Source organism: Hipposideros armiger, unplaced genomic scaffold, assembly GCF_001890085.2.
Source record: "Hipposideros armiger isolate ML-2016 unplaced genomic scaffold, ASM189008v1 scaffold_16, whole genome shotgun sequence".
NCBI lineage: Eukaryota > Metazoa > Chordata > Mammalia > Chiroptera > Hipposideridae > Hipposideros > Hipposideros armiger.
The window spans coordinates 4,982,889-5,001,859 of record NW_017731366.1 but is presented as its reverse complement, the minus strand read 5'-3'; the positions used below and the strand labels follow the sequence as shown (position 1 = coordinate 5,001,859).

At 40.1% G+C, this 18,971-nt stretch overlaps 1 protein-coding gene across 2 annotated transcripts in view; it reads left to right on the top strand.

The window, feature by feature from the left end:
- The first annotated feature begins 223 nt into the window (after positions 1-223).
- The window catches only part of GMPS (guanosine monophosphate synthase), a 57,729-nt gene continuing 38,981 nt past the window's right edge, over positions 224-18,971 (top strand). The window contains exon 1 of one of the 2 annotated variants that reach the window (XM_019627344.1): positions 224-574. In XM_019627344.1, the coding sequence (XP_019482889.1) occupies positions 548-574 (27 nt within the window). In that variant the 5' untranslated portion in view covers positions 224-547. Of the gene's footprint in view, positions 575-731; positions 771-18,971 lie in introns of those variants that run through there. The other variant, XM_019627354.1, reaches the window with a different exon arrangement.

Sequence of the window (18,971 nt, the reverse complement as noted above, 5' to 3'; positions counted from 1 at the left end):
GACTGGCGGAGCCTGGAAGGGCGCCGCGGGCTCCTCCTCCCAGGGGCTGGCAGGACGGAGGCGGGGGCGGGACTTGGCAGCGGGGGCGAGGCCAGGAATCGCCGGCTCCTCCTTCCGTGGGCGGGCAGGCAGGAGACTGGGAGGGTTTCTTTTCCCCGGAGCGGGACTCAGCGGCCCGACAGGCCTGGAGGCGGGGCCTCGCGCCGAAAGTCCCGCCTCCTGAGGCGGGCTCATTTGGCGGCGGCAAGTCGGGGGTGTCTGCGGCTCGATTGCTTAGCCAAACGGGCTCTGGCTCCTCCCAGTGGCCGGCCGGGGCGGAAGCAGGAGGCGGGGGCAGCGTGTGCGCTGCTGGTCTCCTCTCCTGCGGCGCTGGGGCCCGCGCTCGGCAGCTACTGCTGGATTCCGCGCTTTGCAGGAGGCCAGCTCTACTCCGCTCTCGCCCGTTCCTCAACCAGGCCTGTTTCTCAGCCGCGGTCCCGTGGCGTCGACCCCGCCGGCCCTCTCCCGCCCCGTCTCTCATACTCTGGCCGCCTCGGCCCGGGCCCCGATGGCTCTGTGCAACGGAGACTCCAAGGTCAGTCTCTGGCGTGGTGGTTCCCGCTTCACAGCCTCCGGAGGGAGGCTAGGCTCCGGGGCCCGGGAGCCACCGCTCGTGGCCCTTCCCCGCCCCCTCTCCTCAACCCGTCAGCGCAGCTTTGCGGCCCGGGCAGCAGCGAGTCAGAGAGCCACGGGTCGGGGCCTGTGGCATGTTTTCTCTTCGCGAGCGGCAGGTGCTTTGTTGATTTTGTCTGCGTGCCGAGGGTTCCTGCGCCCGCCGAGCTCCGGGCGTCGGGGAAGGCGGCAGCTCCTTGCGGCCGCGCTGCTGGCCCTGGCCTCCCCCGCGCCGCTGTGGGGCGCAGAGCCCGCGAAGCGCGGCCGGAGGGTGGGGGTAGGGAGGCGAGCCGGTTTGTGTGTGTGTGTGTGTGTGTGTGTGTGGGAAGGGGGTCTTTCTCCGCCCTCAGCCCGTCCCTTCGGGAGGCTGGGGGCCTTTTATGGAGCTCCGCCGAAGGTAGGGCAAGGTCGCGGCCTCGCGTGCAAGGATCGAGCTGGGCCATCGTCTCGTCTTCCCGCCACCCCGTTTCCCGCCTGCCCTCGGTGAGGCCCGCGGGGTTCCCACTTGCCGGGCTGGGGGTTCGCGGCTGCCCGTTCGAGACCACCCGTTCCCGGGTCAGGGCTGGTGACCCAAGAGTCGCTCACGCGGTTCCTCCCCCCGCCCTCCCACCACCCCCATCCTTCTCCTAGGGAAGGAGCATTTCCAACCCCGCCCCCATCCAGCTTGTTCCTTATTTTCTATGTGCGTTTGCTGTGGGACCGGCGCCCGCCGTGGGGATCCTTCGCCCGGACGCTGGCCGCTGCCATCATGCCGGAGGGCCGGGGAGGTCGGGAGTCCCGGGGTGCTGGAAAAGTTGTTAACTTGATGTGCCGAGTGCGGGGAGAGCACGTTTGGGCCGCTGCGGCACTTCACGTCGCCTCTAGCTCACTTTTTCTTTAGACCGTCTTTCGTCTCGCTTCTGAATGGAGGAGCACCTTCGCTTTCATTTCTGTATTTTAATTTTCGTTGGCCTGGAATTCTTTCAGACTCTCGCAAAGTCAGTTTTGTCAGCGGGAGACGGCACACAGTTTTGAATTGCGCTTTACTTGAGCAAGGTGTACCTACTATATGATGCTGTTTAGGGCCTGGCTTTAAGAAATTGCTTCATTACATTTTATTCAGGTGTGTGGAATTTTAAACGTCAGGTGGGAGTTGGTGTTGTAAGTCAGGCAGTCATGTCTTATTCAGGCAGTGTTCTCTTACAAAGGGGGTGTCTAAGTGTCAGATCTTCGTGGGTCCTCTCCATGAATGCGTCCTTAGTGTCTCGTACACATTCAAAAAGTATTTGTTGAACAAATGAGTAAAGATTTTTAAGGTAGCCGATATACTCTTTTAAACCGAATATACTGATGGCCAGACTATTTGGAGCTCTTTCTCAGGATTATATAGGTGAATGAAGACACTCAAACCTGTAGTTTCTGATCTCAGAATGTAAACCTGAGCGTACAGCTCTTTCCTGTTACTTTGCAGAGCATTTTCCTTCTCTTTACTTTTGAGCATTATAACTTATTGGAAAGATTAAGCTTTCTCCGGGTAGAGGAAATGACTCTAATTTCCTAGCTGGTGTTGTTGTTTTTTTGTTGTTCATTTTGAATTTTAAAGAGTATCTTGATCAGTTTGACACATTTGAGCCTCAGATGAATTGTTAACTTATTTTTATTTCTAGGTCCTTTATGTTTTATAACATAATCAAGAATGTGTTTTTCTCTGACTATACTAACCATTAGATGTGGACCAAATTGGAAGCATTTTCAAGAGGAGCAATACAGGGGAATAATTATTTCAGCCAATCTGTGGTTACTTCATGTACTTTCTAAGGGGAAAAAACCCCCCCTACAGTTAAACCATATGTCATTGATTATAGGAAACATTTGAAGTTTGCTGTATAAACTACATATAAATATAAACATTTCCTATAACCAAGAGGTGTTTAAATGTGGGGAATGTGCATAATAAAGTAGGTGAAACAGGATATTTCTAGGAGTTCCACCTGGAAATATGAGTAGGCATCCGTTTTCCATAGCTTACCACTGAACCACCTTTCCCTCTGGAGTAAAATGCAAGTACTGGACTCAGGCTTGCTCTATACATCTGTTATGCCTCTGACAGTAAATCCAAGCTGATTTTGATTCCTGTTCTGGTACATTTCACTTTTTATCAGGGTTTTCTAAAATAACGTTTTTTCTGCATGATAGAAATTTGGGAGACACCTAACATTTGTAAAAGCATTTCAGCTCTTTTCATTAGTTTTATCCAGAGTATCATTTTAGAGCTGGCCAAGGACCTTTATGTGTTCCAGCTCCCTATACTGAAAAACCTGAGCTGGTATTAGAACCTAGTTTTTCTTATTCTTCAGGCCTACTTTGGTTAACACTCTAGAGCAGAGATTTTTGTTTCCTTAGTTAACGAGTTGATAAAATGTTTAGTTAAGATCTTATTTACTATAAACAAGGGCAAAGGTCATCAGCTATTCTTTAAAAAATTTTTACGTCTGTTCAGTGTTGTGTATGGATAGTATATGTATATGTCAAGTATTAAACATAATCACTTTTTTTTCTAGTTTTTTTTAAGGCAGGATTGATTATCAGTAATGTTCTTTGGGCCAGTTGTCAAGTTTCCCGCTTTTTGGCCCTAAGCCTCAGACTCTTATGGAGCAGAGGTGAGACTTGCCCCACCACCTTCACTTGTGATGTTGATTAGGGTGTATCATAATTGGATTAAAGTTGTTTTATAAATACTTACTGATAAGTTAGAAATTTAAATTTGGCATTTTTTTTAAAGATTTTTATTTTTTATTTTTTATTGGGGAATTGGGGGGATGGGAACAGTGCTGGGGAATTGGGGAAAGGGGAACAGACAAGTTGCTGTCGTTTTGTTCTTCAGTCTAGTTGTGNTCATGTGGGATCTGAACTGGGGCCCTGCTGCTCAGAGCTGGCGCCCCAAGCCAGCTCTTAACCAACATGCCACTCGGCAGGCCCAAAACCTGTATCATTTTTTTTTTTAAGCTGAGCCATCCTGCCACCTGTTGGTAGCTCAGCAGCAGCTCAGCTCAGGCCGGGAGTCAAACCAGCGACCCTGTTGCTCAGAGCTCACACTATTGAGCGACCTCTTAACCAACTGAGCCACTCAAATTCTAATAATTTTTGACGGGTGATCAAACTTGTGTGTGGTCTCACGTTGTCGCGATGGAACACAACACCTTTACAATTAACAATCTCTGGATATTTCCGGATGATGGATTCATTCAAACTATCCAATTGCTGACAGTACACATTTGAATTGATTGTTTGGTTCCTTGGTAGGAGCTTGAAAAACACGACACCTTTAAAATACCACCACACTGAGGGCATAACCTTCCTCTGATGAATGTCTGCTTCCGATGTTGTTTGAGGCGAATCATCACATCAGGACCAAGACCGTTTGCACGCCACATTGTTGCAAACAATCCACTTCTCATCACCAGTTATTAGTCGCTTCAAAAAAGGATCGTTTTTCACGTTTAATGAGCATATTGCAAATATTTATATGCGCTGTCAAATGAACTTCTTTGAGTTCATGCGGAACCCAAATATCAAACTTGCTTATGTATCTCAGCTTCTTCAGGTGGTCATGAACGCTTGAATGATGGATGTTCAATGTTCCTGCAATCTCTCGTGTCATGTAACGTGGGTTTGACTCGATCAATGCCTTTATTTTGTGGTCGTCAACCTCGGTGGGCCTCCCTGACGAAGGAGTGTCATTGAGATCAAAATCACTAGCATGTGAACCATCATTGGCATTGATGTTCTTATAGAGCATTATCACCATAAAATTCATGCAACTTTTCACAAACTTGACGTGCATTCTTCCCTTTATGGAAGTAAAACAGTAAAATATGGCAAAAATGCACAGTTTGGTCTTCCATCTTCAACTTGTTGTAAAATCTCCAAAACNCAGTGTCACTGGCCCTCATATGTGGGATCCGAACCGGGGCCCTCTGGCATCCCAAGCGAGTTCTTAACCATCGCGCCACTCGGCCGGCCCTAAATTTGGCATTTTTAAATTTAAGTTTTTCGATTGAATGGAAAGATAACCTGAGATTTTTATATGTGATGCACTGAGAATTAAACAACTGTCCTTTTATGATAAACCTATAGTACCCTTTTTTCAAAGGTCAAAGATAGATTATTTTTTCTTTAGATTTTGTTCTGTTAAGATATTCATCTGGAATGGAAGAGCTGTTCTAGACAAAAGGAATGTTTTTAAAAAATTTTTATTTTATTTCCTATTCTTAGACTTGAAAGGTTTTGAAATTCCTCCAGATGACCTTGCCTTTAGTGTGGGCCAACTTGTCACTTAAGGAAAATAATTGTCTTTGCAAATTTTTAAAAAAATATATAGACTTGTCCTATACTTGTTCAAATGTGTTCGATACTTTTTTCCTAAGGCTGTTTAATGAATTATATTCCAAAAGATACTATTTGAAGTAGTGAATAATTATTTGCTATCCACAATGATAAAATTTTCCTGTTATGGTACTTAAACTGTTTTCATGATTCCTAACTTAAACTCAGTGTAGATGCTCAAAATGAATGAATACTCAATACGTAATTCTGAAATACTTTGTGAATCAACAAAAAAGTAATTGTTTTATAGAATTTTGAACCTTTGTATAGTATACATAGTTCTGGGTTGTGTAGAATATTCTTTTTTCTGTGCTTATTGTGAAATAGAAATGTTTTGTATTTGATCAAGAATCACAGTGGTTCAAAAAATAGTTTTACTATAGTAATCATGCGATATTAGTTGGTTTGCTTGTTGGCGGACCCTTGCCATGGCTCATGGTTTTGAGGACCCAGGAAATGCTTTATGTAGTTCTATACATACTCCCTAATATAGTTACTTATAATGTGATAATGAATAATGTGTTTTGTTATAGTAGTGTGACCACATATTCTCTTTGTCTAAACTGGGACGCTTGATCATAAAAGGAGATGCTAAAAGTAATTTAAATTTCTAATTGCTGTAAATAAAATGTGTCCAAACAAAATAAATGATTGTGGATTTATATAATACAGTAAATAAATAAGTGGCAAAACTCCTGTAGCTTGAGTGTTCAGATTACTCTTTTTGTATATTATGCACAGAAACACATTGTGTCTCTTTCTTATATGTATTTCACAAACACCTTGAATTTCCCACTGACCCAGCTGTAGTGGCCTGTAGGTTTTGTGCATCTTGCAAGCCAAGGAATGGCTGTGGCACAATTGGCAGGTACACCAAATGGCAGGGGCAGCAACTTGAAACATTTCTGTTATCAACACCCAAGACTGAATAGAGATAGTTTCATCTAGTAAGTCAGTGTGCAAGTGTACTTCATTTTATCAGGAAAGAGATGGGTTATCAGTGATTGACTTCAGATTGCACTAGAAGTTATATGAGAAATCTGTTCACTGTACCTGTACTCCACACATTACTAGACAGAGAGCCATGGCAGAAGATGCAAGTATAAACTGAAAGTACAACAAACCCATCCTGTCTTACTTTAATACAATTATTCATAATAATATGTTAAAAAATGAAAAATATGAGACATGTTAAGCTGGGTGGGATTTGGGAGTAACAGGTGTAAATTAGGACAGTCCTGGAAAAACTGAGCCTATGGTCACTCCTACATATTGTCCCGATTTCAGATATTCTGATTTTTCTAGGGACATGTATTTAAAATTTGGCTAAAATTCAAGCCTACTGTGTACGCACTAGAATATTTTTTTCTGAGTTAATAACTGCTAAGAATTCTAAAATTCTTAAAAATTGAGTGCCAGATTACTTGCTTTCTAATAGTTGAGAACCAGCAATATTGAAACTAACCAAAAGGAAAAATTATTTGCTCTAATGTGGTATAAAATTTTCAGAGGATATTTCCCAAACCTTTAAAGCTTCTTGGGTATGTAATAATCTCTTAGTTACTTCTGTTTGTCACTGGGAAAACAGAATACGTACTTTTTCTCTCTTAAAACTCATGGAGATCTGTGTAAATTTAAATCACCCTCACCTTGTCTGTGATTTGGAGAACTAGTTTTGGTAACTCTTTTTCTTTTTTTTTAAGATTTTATTGGGGAATTGGGAGGAGGGGAACAGCATTGGGGAATCAGGAAAGGGGAATAGACAGGTAGACAAATTGCTGTTTTGTTCTTCAGTCTAGTTGTGGAGGACGTCACTTCACTGGCCCATGTTGGCATGATCACTGTGCTCTTTCCGGGTGAGGGAATCGGTCGCCGGTCATTGGTTGACCACTCACAGCGGCTCCCGGTAGCTTACACCGGCTGCTGGCCGCTCACGCTGGCTGCCAGCCACTCACGTAGCTCACGGCAGCCCACTGCAGCACTGCTGCAGCCTATACTGTTGCCAGCGACTCACAGCAGCCCAGCTCCAGGTCGAGCTGTTGTTCATTATCTTAGCTGTAGAGGGCGAGCGTCACTGGCCCTCAATGTGGGATCCGAACCGCGACCCTGCTGCTCAGAGCTGGTACTCCCAAGTGAGCTCTTAACCAGCTGAGCCACTTGACCGGCCCTAGTTTTGGTAATTCTTATCTTCTGAGTCTCCTTATGAATTCTAGGACTCCAGAATTCTGAAATTCTGCTTTGGATGAATTTTGGATGACCAATCTTTAATTAGTTTGGGAAACTTTAGATGGATAAAAATATTTGTAGATTAACATTATTTTGATATGTTATTAGCAATAGTGGAGCTTTCTTATCTTGTTTTGCCTCTTCTCACATGAAAATTTCAAACAAGTTAAAAGAAAACTTAGTCAACACCTGTGTCTAGATTCTACCATTCACCTCTCTTAAAAACAATTTTTATAACCGCTTTATTGAAATACAATTCACATACCATAAAATTTGCCCATTGTAAGGGTACATTCCAATGGTTCCTAGTATATTCACAGATTTATACAGCCATCACCACAGTCAATTATAGAACATTCTCATCACCTCAAAAAGAAAACCCATACCTTTTAGCAGTCAGTCCTCATTTCCCCCCAGCTGTCTCTCAACCCTAGGCAACTTCTAATCTGTTTTCTGTATCTAGATTTACCTATTTTGGACATTTAAATAGAAAATCTTACAATATGTAGTCTTTTGTGACTGGCTTCTTTTACTTAGCATAACGTTTTCAAAGTTCATCCATCTTGTAGCATGTGTAAATACCTTATTCCTTTTTATTGCTAAATACGTTCCATTGTATGGATAATACCACCTTTTATTTATCCATTCATCAGTTAATGGATATTGAGTTGTTATATTCTTTGAGTATTATGGATAATGCTGCTATGCATATTCCTGTATAAGTTTTTCGTGTGACATAAGTTTTCACTTCCCTTCTGTGTAGACCTATGAGGTAGGACAATTAAGTTCACAAATTCATCCTACAATAGAAAAAGTTCTACATACCTCATTGCTGAATATCACTATGGTCACCTTCCAAGTACTTCCCTTGGGAAGCTATGCACTGACACCAGTGTCTAGTCCACACTTCAAAGTAATTTTGGGACTCTTTTTCTGGAATGGCCATCGATGCTGTCGTCATTTTACCCTTGATATCCTAAATGTTATCAAATTGTCTCCCTTTCAATATTTTCTTTATCTTCGGGTAAAGAAAAAAGTCATTGGGGGCCAGATTAGGTGAGTAGGGAGGGTATTTGTTTACTGGCTATAAACTCCCTCACATACAGTGCTGTGTGAGCTGGTGCATTGTCGTGATGCAAGAGCCATAAATTGTTGGCGAAAAGTTCAGGTCATCTAACTTTTTCATGCAGCTTTTTCAGCAGTTCCAAATAGTAAGCTTGGTTAACTGTCCAGTTGGTGCAAATTTATAACAAATAATCCCTCTGATTTCAAAATAGGTTAGCAACATCATTGCAACGAGTTTGTGAACTTAATTGTCAGATCTTGTACAAGGGGACTTGCTGGGTCATATAGTGATTCTTTTGAGGAACTGTTTTCCAAAGTGGCCGCAGTATTTTACATTTCTGTCAGCACAGTATATGAGGTACCAGTTTCTCAACATTCTTGCCAACACTTGTCTTTTTTTTTTTTTAAAGATTTCATTAGGGAATTGGGGAAGGGGAACAGTGGAGGGGAACATTTTTAGAAAGACTTGTGATACTACAGTAATTTCTTGCTCATAAGTTGTGGGTTAGTTCAGCATCGCTGAGCTCTATTACTCTCATGCTTCTCCTGGGACTGGTAGGCTCATGGTGTTTTCATGATAATGGCAGAAACACAGGAGGAAAGTGGAAACATTAAGATGGCTTAGGCTTGGCACACTATCACTTCTGCCCTGATTACATTGGCCAAAGCAAGTCTTATGGTAGAGCCAAGTGTTAGGAGTGAAGAAATACATTCTGCCTATACCAGGACAAACTGCAAAGTCACATGACAAAAGGCATGGATATAGGGAATAGTGAGAAATTAGGGCCAATCATGTAGTCTGTTGCATGTGGAAAATTAAAAACATGCAAAAGTACAGCAAAGAGTATAATGTCCCTATCATCAAGCTCAACAGTTATAAACACGTGGTTTAGTCTTCAAGTTTACTTAGTGCTTCAGAGTTAAGAGATAACATATTCTTGGTCTCTATTTTTGTGCATTAATATTAATCAGTGGAGTCAGGTGTTGCCACTTTATCCATCCATTATCAAGTTTCTCTTCACTTTTCACCTAATGATTTTAATAGCCAGTGCCTTACTTCAGTGCTTCTTACAGATATATCTGCAGTAAAAAATTTTTAAAAATTTTTAAAAATTCAATCCACTGAAGACTGCTGTTTTTGTAAAATACAGTAAGTTGTTAGACAAGTGAAATTAAAAAAACTCTAAGAAAAAATAAAAGCTCCAAATTTTTATTGTGGATTCAACAGAAATAAAATTACTCTGTCAACTTGTTATACAAGTTTATGAATGTGTGTATAAAATTTATGTACCTTTTTTTATTATGAACTGGTAACAAATTGCAGACCAGCATTGGTCCTTTTGTGGACCATAGCTTAGATCCATTATTTTATTAGGGATTGCAAAATGGTGATATTCTAATCCTATTCTTTATGGAATTGTTTTATAAAGAATTTCATTAACTGTGGTTACTTGTGGTAGAGTTCATACTGAAAAGGCATGCATTAGTTTTACTCATTTTGTTAATAGTTTTTTCAAGTTTTATTAGTTCATTATTATTTGCAACAAAGTGTAGTTGCTACTGTTGGGTTGTCAGAAAAGTCATGATGTATTTTTTTCTGTTTTTCGTTGCAAAAATGCGTCATGACTTTTCTGACAACCCAACACAATAGAAAGGGCCACATGTTGAAAGACGACTGGGTTTATGAAGTATAATAGTAGCATCTTGAAAAATGGACCATGTACTTAATGCATGTGAAATTGTTACATTCTACTGCTTAAGCTTTACAAGAAAAAAATGCGTAGTCCTTGCTTTGGCAGCACAAGTACTAAAATTGGAATGATACAGGGAAGATTAGCATGGCCCCGTGCAAGGACGGCACACAAATGTGTGAATTGTTCCACATTTTTAAATGAAAGAAAAAAGAATATAGGTCTCTTCTAAGCTAAAATTACTTCTTTTAAAACTATTAATATTTTAGGAGTGGTGATTTTATGAGGCAAAATTGAGTGTTGACAAACTTAGAGGTACATTACGAAAAGATAGCTCTCTGATTATCTTTATCTGCATGAAGAATCATCTTGTGGCCATCTTTATTATACTGATAGTGTGGAGAGATGGCGAGACACCATGAAGTTTAGGAATCAGTCTGTTTTTATTTCTTTGTTTCTTTACAAAGAACCTTTGGTTCTTATTCATGTTAACAAGCTATACACATGTGCACATTTGATGTCACCTTCAAAAGAAATATTTTTTGTTAAAATGATAGATCTCAATCACAATAGGAATGCAGTCAGTTGGGAAAACTAAAGGTCAACATAAAAAAACCTGTGAGATAAATTAATAGAGAAAATCAGACTGAACATAGTTCAGAACTTTTCCTTCCAATGTTTTAATATGACAGCCAGTGTTACTAAATGTGTGTGTGTGTGTGTGTGTGTTTGTGTGTGTGTTTGTGTGTGTTTATGTGTATGCTGCAAAATAATTTATTGAAGGAATTCCAATAGAAGCCTATAGGTTACATGTTTAGATTGAAGGAGGTAGAGAAAAATGAACTCAGACGAACTGATTGATCAAAATTTTTGTTTAATATCTACAAATGTGTTGAAATAAGACAAATGGAACAAAAGTCAGTGATTATAATTTAGGCAACATGAAACAGCTGATGATTGGTAAGCATTGTTTATACAACTAAATGTATATCCAGTATTGTGTATTATGGCATGGGGGGAGGGGGCACTATATCATGACTTGTAGAATTTTTTTGGGTATAACACCATTTCCTAAAGGCATTTTATACATTTGTTACATAAAATGAATAACTGCATAATTGTCATCTGTATTCTTTAATTGCACCTGAAATTACTTACATATGTATTGTAAGAGACTTTTTTTTTTTTTAAACTAAGCCATCCTGCCACCTGTTGGCAGCTCAGCGACAGCTCAGCTCGGGCAGGGAATCAAGCCTGCGACCCTGTTGCTCAGCGTTCGCACTCTTGAGTGAGCTCTTAACCAACTGAGCCACTTGGCCGGCCCTTATAGGAGACTTATTGAGACGGACATTGTTTTAGAATCATATACCACTTATTCACAGATACAGGATATCTATGTATATATATGAAATAAATTAGATTTGGTATTTCTCAACCTTCTTCATGTCCAGTCTGACTCTTCTAAATTACTTTTTTTTTTTTAATAAAGATTTTATTGGGGAATCGGGGGAAGGGGAACAGACAAGTTGCTGTCCTTTTGTTCTTCAGTCTAGTTGTGGAGGATGTTGCTTCACTGGCCCATGTTGGTATTATCCTTGCGCTCTTCCTAGGTGAGGCAGATTGGTCGCTGGCCTCTGGACGGCCGCTCACAGCGGCTCTTGGCAGCTCACACCGGCTGCCAGCTGCTCATGCTGGCTGCCAGCCACTCACGGTAGCAGGGGCTGCAGCCTACGCCTTCGCTGGCGACTCACAGCAGCCCAGCTCCAGGTTGAACTGTTGCTCACCATCTTAGCTGTAGAGGGCAGTGTCACTGGCCCTCATGTGGGATCCGAACTGGGGCCCCGCTGCTCAGAGCTGGCGTCCCAAGCCAGTTCTTAACCAACGCGCCACTTGGCCGGCCCTAAATTACCTTTTGACTTGAGCTGTCCAGGTCCTGCTTTTCCATACATCTTCTTTGCCATCAAGAATTTTGATTATTCAGCATTTCTTGAGAGTGCTGTTACTTCTGGGATTTTTTTCCAGGCCATTGTTAGCTCATTCTGCAAGTTTTGATTCTAGCACTTTCTTGATCTTGCCAGAAGATGTCAGTAGGCGTTTTTCAGGTAATAACCAGGACACAGTCCTTCTTTAGATGGTTTTTAAATGTTTGCTGACTGAAATGTGAAGGGGTTGCCTTTGTCTGATCATACCACTAGGAAAAACAAGCCACTGCACTTTCCAGGCATCTTACTCAACTGTTCATAGAATACATGAGCAATGACGTAGATGGTGAGTTCCATAAAGTTCCAGCATGTCTATTTTTAGATGACTTTCAGCTAGGTTTGCCTATATTTCTTTCCCTGAATGAACCTTTGGATCATCTTTCTGCTCTAAGGGAGATTTCCTAAGAGACTGGGAATCTCCTTCCCTTAAGGGATTTTATGTCAGATTGTACATAACTATGACCATGGCAATGACAGCTGTGTTACTGAGCTGATGGAACATTTAAAATACAGTGTGATATCAGAGATGCTTGTCTTCTTTCAGTTGGCATGTTTGAGATTGATTCATCCATGTTGGGATTTTTCAGCCGCAGAGGACAGCACACGACTGTGAGACCCTGGAGAGTTTAAAGAACAGTCTAGGCTAAAGAGTAGGCCAAGGCCTCATAAGGGCTTGGAAATTATTGGGCTTGGACTTTATTAAATGGGGAAGTCTCTGTAGGGTTTTAAGCAGGGAAAGGACTTGAATCAGATTTTATTCTTTTAAGCCCACAGACATGTTAACCAAGTGATCAAAGTATTACCACTGGTGGAAGAAATTAACATTTTGTCCTTGTCATTGTATCACATCAGGAGGAGATAGATAACATCACCAATGTAAAATTGTTGCCAAAATATATTTATCTAGAATCTAATCATGAGGCAACAAACAAATCCTGGTCCTGGGACATTCTACAAAAAGCTGGTCTGAAGTTTAAAAAAAAGTCAATGATGTGAAATACCATAAAAAGGTGAAGAGGTACATAATTGTAGATTAAAGGAGACAGTGGTTCTGGAATTTTTTAAAAAGCCATAAATCACATTATATGTAACATTTTGGGGAATTTGTTTGCATCAATGTTAACGTTTCTTGAGTATAATAATGGTATTGTAGTTATGTAGGAGAATGTTCCTGTTTGTAGGAGGTGCATGCTGAAAAGAGTTTGGGGGAATGAAATACCTACAATTTACTTTCCAGAAGTTGGGGAGGGGAGAAGTATATATAGATAGAAATAAGCAAATGTGGCTATAATATTACTAATTGTTGAATTTAGGTGGAAGACGGTGTTCCTTGTATAATACTTTCAGCTTTTCTGTATAGGTTTAAAATTTTTCAAAATAAAAAAAGAGGAGTGGGGTAGACCAAACATATGATAAGGACAAGAACTAAAGAATCTTAACTTTTTGATTTAACACTGTAGTTGTAGGCTCAAAAATTCAACGTTGTACTTGAGATGATCTCTATTGGAAAACCTTCTGTGAAGTTGACATTTCTAATGTACCTAGGTGTTGAATAATTTTGTGAAGAAAATGTACTGTTTTTCCAGACTTGTAGGTGTGGTGAGATTAGAAAGTAAATGTGGTCAAACATCCAGTAGCCTTTCAGTAATGAAAGGATTATTTTGGGTAGTTGAGTATCTCATATCACAAAATGTGTGTGAGGATGTTTTAAAAATCTCTTTTAATCCTAAAACTTTTAATTTTATTTTGACAATTGTAGGCTTCTAAAATGAAATGTCTTTTTAAAGGGTAACTACCCAAATAAGTTTAGTATTGATGAAATTTAATTTCCAAAAGCATTTCTATAGTATAATAGTACTTTTCTCAGGTATCTTCAGAGCATTATTTCAATACATATTGCAAATTTTCTAAAGTAATAAAGCATACACCTTTTGTAGTACCAAACTATTAAAAAATAAAATAACTTTGAAGGTAGCTTTCCAAAAAATATATAGTAGTGTGAACTATGTCATATGTACTTTTATCCAAAACATTCAAAGATTTGTTTTTTTTTCTTTAAAGCCCAATAATTTTGTTAAGAGTATGTCTTGGAATTGGTTATTCTGGGTTCATAGTCTAACTTTGATTCATATTCTTTTATGCCTTGTATAACTTTATTAATATCTTTTAGCTCATTTAGAAATAGTGCCTTCCAGTTTTGATCTGCTGAGTGTGCATTTCTGCCTTGCTCTCTTGTAAAGATGTTATTTTATTCCTTATTCCCTCATTTTTACTTTTAGTAACTTTGTATGGGATTTAACTTCTGTACTTTTTGTTTCTCTTTTATGTGAATTTAGTATTCCTGAATTTTTAGAAAGAATCTTTGTTCAGATAATTTGTAACTTCATAGAGCCCCGTCTTCTGTTAACATTATGGCAGCTTGTTTTCTGAGGATTCCTGGTTCTAATGCCTCCCCTCCCCCTCTCTGTAGTCTGGCTCTTCTATTTTCCTTCTTCCATGTTGTCCTACTTAATTTTGATTCTGCTCCCAGAAGTTGTTCCTTACTGTGAGCCCTGTCCTGGAAGGGAGCCCTGGCCTGCTAGTTTTGAAAGTTCATAGGGGATTAAACCCCTCCATGCCCTATGGTCTTACCTCAAGTCTCTTGCCACCTCTGCACCATTGGAGCAGGCACACACACATCCTCTCTGTGCAGCTGCTGGTCTCCAACTGGCCCTGCACTTGCTAGCTAGTACCCATGGGCAGCTTTGGAATTCTCCTGTTTTCAAGTTCCTAATGAGTCCAGATTGCCTCCTACACGGATGCTATAATACCGGGTTTGTAACTGTGGTAGTTCGTTCCCCGAGCTTGTTTTGAATTTTTTTGGGGGATAACTTGTTATTTAGTTATTTGGTAAAAGTCTTGGGTTTTTGGTTTTGCTGTTTGGTTGTTCAATGATATGTGTGGGGATTCAGGAAGATCCCAAAATGATGCTATCTTTTGATAGCATGATGCCAGATTCTTTTGCCTTAAATAGGGTGCTGAATATGGTTTAGTTTTTTCCTTAATATTGTTGTCTTTTGATAGATTAAAAGATACCTTTATAAATATCATTTACTTTATTATGATGACTCAGGTCAGTTGAGATGGATTTAACTAAATCTTCAGGCTTTTGTCTTTTTTTATAAAAGATTTTATTGGGGAATTGGGGGAGGGAACAGCATTGGGGAATTGGGGAAGGGGAACAGACAAGTTGCTATCCTTTTGTTCTTCAGTCTAGTTGTGGAGGGCGTCGCTTCACTGGCCCATGTTGGTATTGTGATCATTGCGCTCTTCCCGGCTGAGGCAGATCAGTCGCCGGCCATTGGATCACCACTCATGGTAGCTCATGGCAGCCCACTGGAGCCCCACTGCAGCCTATGCCGTCGCCAGCGACTCACAGCAGCCCAGCTCCAGGTTGAGCTGTTGTTCAAGATCTTAGCTGTAGCGAGTGCAGTGTCACTGGCCCATGTGGGATCCGAACCGGCGACCCTGCTGCTCAGAGCTGGAGTCCCAAGCCAACTCTTAACCAATGAACTGCTCGGCTGGCCCAGGGTTTTGTGTTTTTAATAGATTTTTCTGTCTTGTGATGTTGAATTTCATTTGTCTCTACTACTGATGTGACTAATAGCTTCTTTTCTCATTAGGGTACTTTTTCTAATCTGTTGAAGGTTTTGAAGTCTATTTATTAAACTTTACAATTCTTTGTGAAGTAGGAGTAAGTAGATTGAAAGTTTTGAGGGAAAGGAAGTTTTGCTTTTATTATTGAGACCTTTTTGCTTTCCTTGGAGGTGTTGAAGCTTTGTGCTGAATAGGCAAGTTGATAGCTGAGGTAGAAAGAATGAGGCAAGGATTCAGTGTTTTCTCAATGACCTGGTGTAATGGGATTGAACCTTTTTAAAAACTGCTAGGAGGACAGTATAAAATTTTCTTTTAAAATACATTTATTTAAGTAAAAATTAGTTGATTTGAAGAAATACAATTCTCACTGCATAATAGTAAAACAACCATAAAAATGATCATGTAAGCTGAAACTATGCAAAATAGTTTTAATAGGAAAATTATGATGGGTTTGTGACCTTTAAATTTTTTTGTTAAAACATTAACTCTTACAGTTAATTATAAAAGTATAGGGAGACAAAAATAGTAAAATCACTATTTAGTGTAGTATAACTTAAAACATTAGGAGCATTGAAACTTGTTTTATTGCTTTGTAAAAAACTTTATCAAGAGTAGTTTAAACAGTGCTTCCCTTCACATCTTTTCTATGCCTTGATGACTTTCAACATTTTTTCCTTTGCACTTTGAATGTCATGAAATATCCAATAGTTTCTTTAATTTGAAGTATTTTCCTGGAGTTGCTTCCTCTGGGCTAGCCTCATCACAGCGACTTTCTTCATTGATGTTGATAGGTTCTCCTTTGCTAAGTTCCTCTGGCTGTACATCTAGAGGCGTTCAAACCACAGCAGTGTCAACATTGCCACAGCCAGCTATTTCTTCTGTAACTTCACTTACATTGGAGTCGAATTTCACTTCCAGCCTATCACTTTTCATTTCTTTGCTTCACTTTCATCTTTGTTGTTAAATTCCCTTTTTGGATTATCCATATGTGTAAAATGTCATGTGGATTTATGACCAGATGTCAAGGAGGGAACAACTGCACTTTTGTCTGCTGTGCAATAACAAATCAGCAACATACTTTGAAAGAAGGGATATGGTTGGTTACTAATCATGATGCTCATCTGTTATTTATGTGATTATTTGTAGACTGAAGAACTGGCATTGAAGTTTGTACTTTATGTACTCACAGTTAATATGTGGTAACTGAAACTTGAACCATGTAGGGGGCTGGTCTTAGTTCACTAAGCCTTGGTATAAATCATGGTAACTGAAATTCGTGCGTATCAGAATCATGCAGAATGAGAACTCTGTCTGTAATATAAAAAAACGGTGTACTTGAATTTGGTAAAAATTGTGAAGGTGATAATGGGGCTGAATCTGAGAAATTTGTACAATAACATAGTGGTCTTCCAAAAATACTTTATTATTTTTTTCCAAAAATGTAGATTAAGATTAAGAGATTTTTAGATATATTCCTTAAAGGGGAACGTGTGTATGTACCTTAAGACTAAGGGCAAAGGTCTGAAAGGAGAAAGTTTTAGTATTTTTTGCACTAACATAGGCTATAAACTGCTTTCTGTGATTTGATTTTTTCTACATTTTTCAGTATTCACAGGATTAAAATCTTCATATTTGTAATCTGAGTAATTCTTTCTGGCCTGTGATTGGTCCCACTTGCAGATTCTCCTCTGTGGTGGTTCTGATAGATGCTTTTTTCATTATTGCAGCAGAAGCGTTGGTGGTGTTGTGAGGTCTACAGTTATTTTTTCACATAAATGCAAAGGGAACAGAGATGGAAAGGGTTACACAAGTGCCTGAAGGACTGAATTAAGCTTTTTTATGTGCAAATTTTTCAACTGGAGGGGGAAGAACTCCAAAAACATGTTTATTGTAAACATTTATAACATACTGAGAAGTATAAAGAGGCAAAAACTTAAGATCACCTGTAGTTCCATCACTCAGATGCAACCTCTGTTAATATTTTGGTGTATATCTGTCCATACTTTTCTTTTTATACATGCACAGAAGCACTTAGCAATTTTACACAAAATATTTATAAGTGGGACCATATTGTATATGCTTCCTTCAAGGATTTTCAGGGTGCATACACATTTTGAAAGCTTTTCTTAAGTATTGAAAACAGCGTATAGACTAGACTAAAATGAACACAGTGTACCTCTCACCCACTTTAATAATTTTAGTACATAGGCAGTCTTCTTTTATCCATACCCACCTACTCTTGCATTATTTTGAAGCCAGTGTCAGGTATACGTATATTTCAGCACACATAGTTAAAAATTTCACATTTGCCAAATTGTTTTTCAGAAACTCATCAGTGTATACTTGACAGCGATGGAATTACAAAAACCTTTAAAAACTTTTGGTGTTATAGGTTAGATGCATATATATCATTTTCCTCAGTTAATACAAAGAATCCTTATAAAGTGAATTTGAGCATGCTCATGCTGTGGCAGCAAACGTTACAGTTTCTCATCATCATATCCCTCATAGCAATGCTGTGAGTGTTAGATGGGATGACTACGGTATATAATTGTCCAAATGGGAAGCTTTTGAGGTTTGAAGGAGGTGCTGTTAAAAATAATGACAGTATGGGCTGGCCGAGTGGCGCGTTGGTTAAGAGCTGGCTTGGGAACGCCAGAGGGCCCCGGTTCAGATCCCACATATGAGGGACAGTGACACTGCCCTCTACAGCTAAGATGCTGAACAACAGCTCAACTTGGAGCTGGTTGAGCTGAACAACAGCTCAACTTGGAGCTGGTTGAGCTGAACAACAGCTCAACTTGGAGCTGGTTGAGCTGAACAATAGCTCAACTGCGAGTCACCGGCGACCTAGTAGGTTGCAGCCCCTGCTGCAATGGGTTGCCATGGGCTACCGTGTGTAGCTGGCAGCCAGCAGCCGCCGGGAGCGGCCGTCCAGAAGCCGGGGACTGATCTGCCTCGCCCGGGAAGAGCGCAATGATGGTGCCAACTTGGGCCAGTGAAGCAACGTCCTCCACAACTAGACTGAAGAACAAAAGGATAGCAACTTGTCTGTTCCCCTTCCCCCAATTCCCCAGCGCTGTTCCCATCCCCCAATTCCCCAAATAAAAATCTTTAAAAAAAAAATAATAATAATAATGACAGTATAACAGGCGTAAAGCAGGACTATATTTTGGCACAGCTGTGTTGTGTGCTTACCATATTACTAGATAATGCACATAAGATGCATTATACATAAAGTGACTATATCATGTAGTTAATAAATGGTAGCATTTATTAAAGTGTTTTTTATGTATGCTGGTATATGGATATGAATAAAAGAAATCTTCACTTTGGAACAAGTGTTTTGAATTGG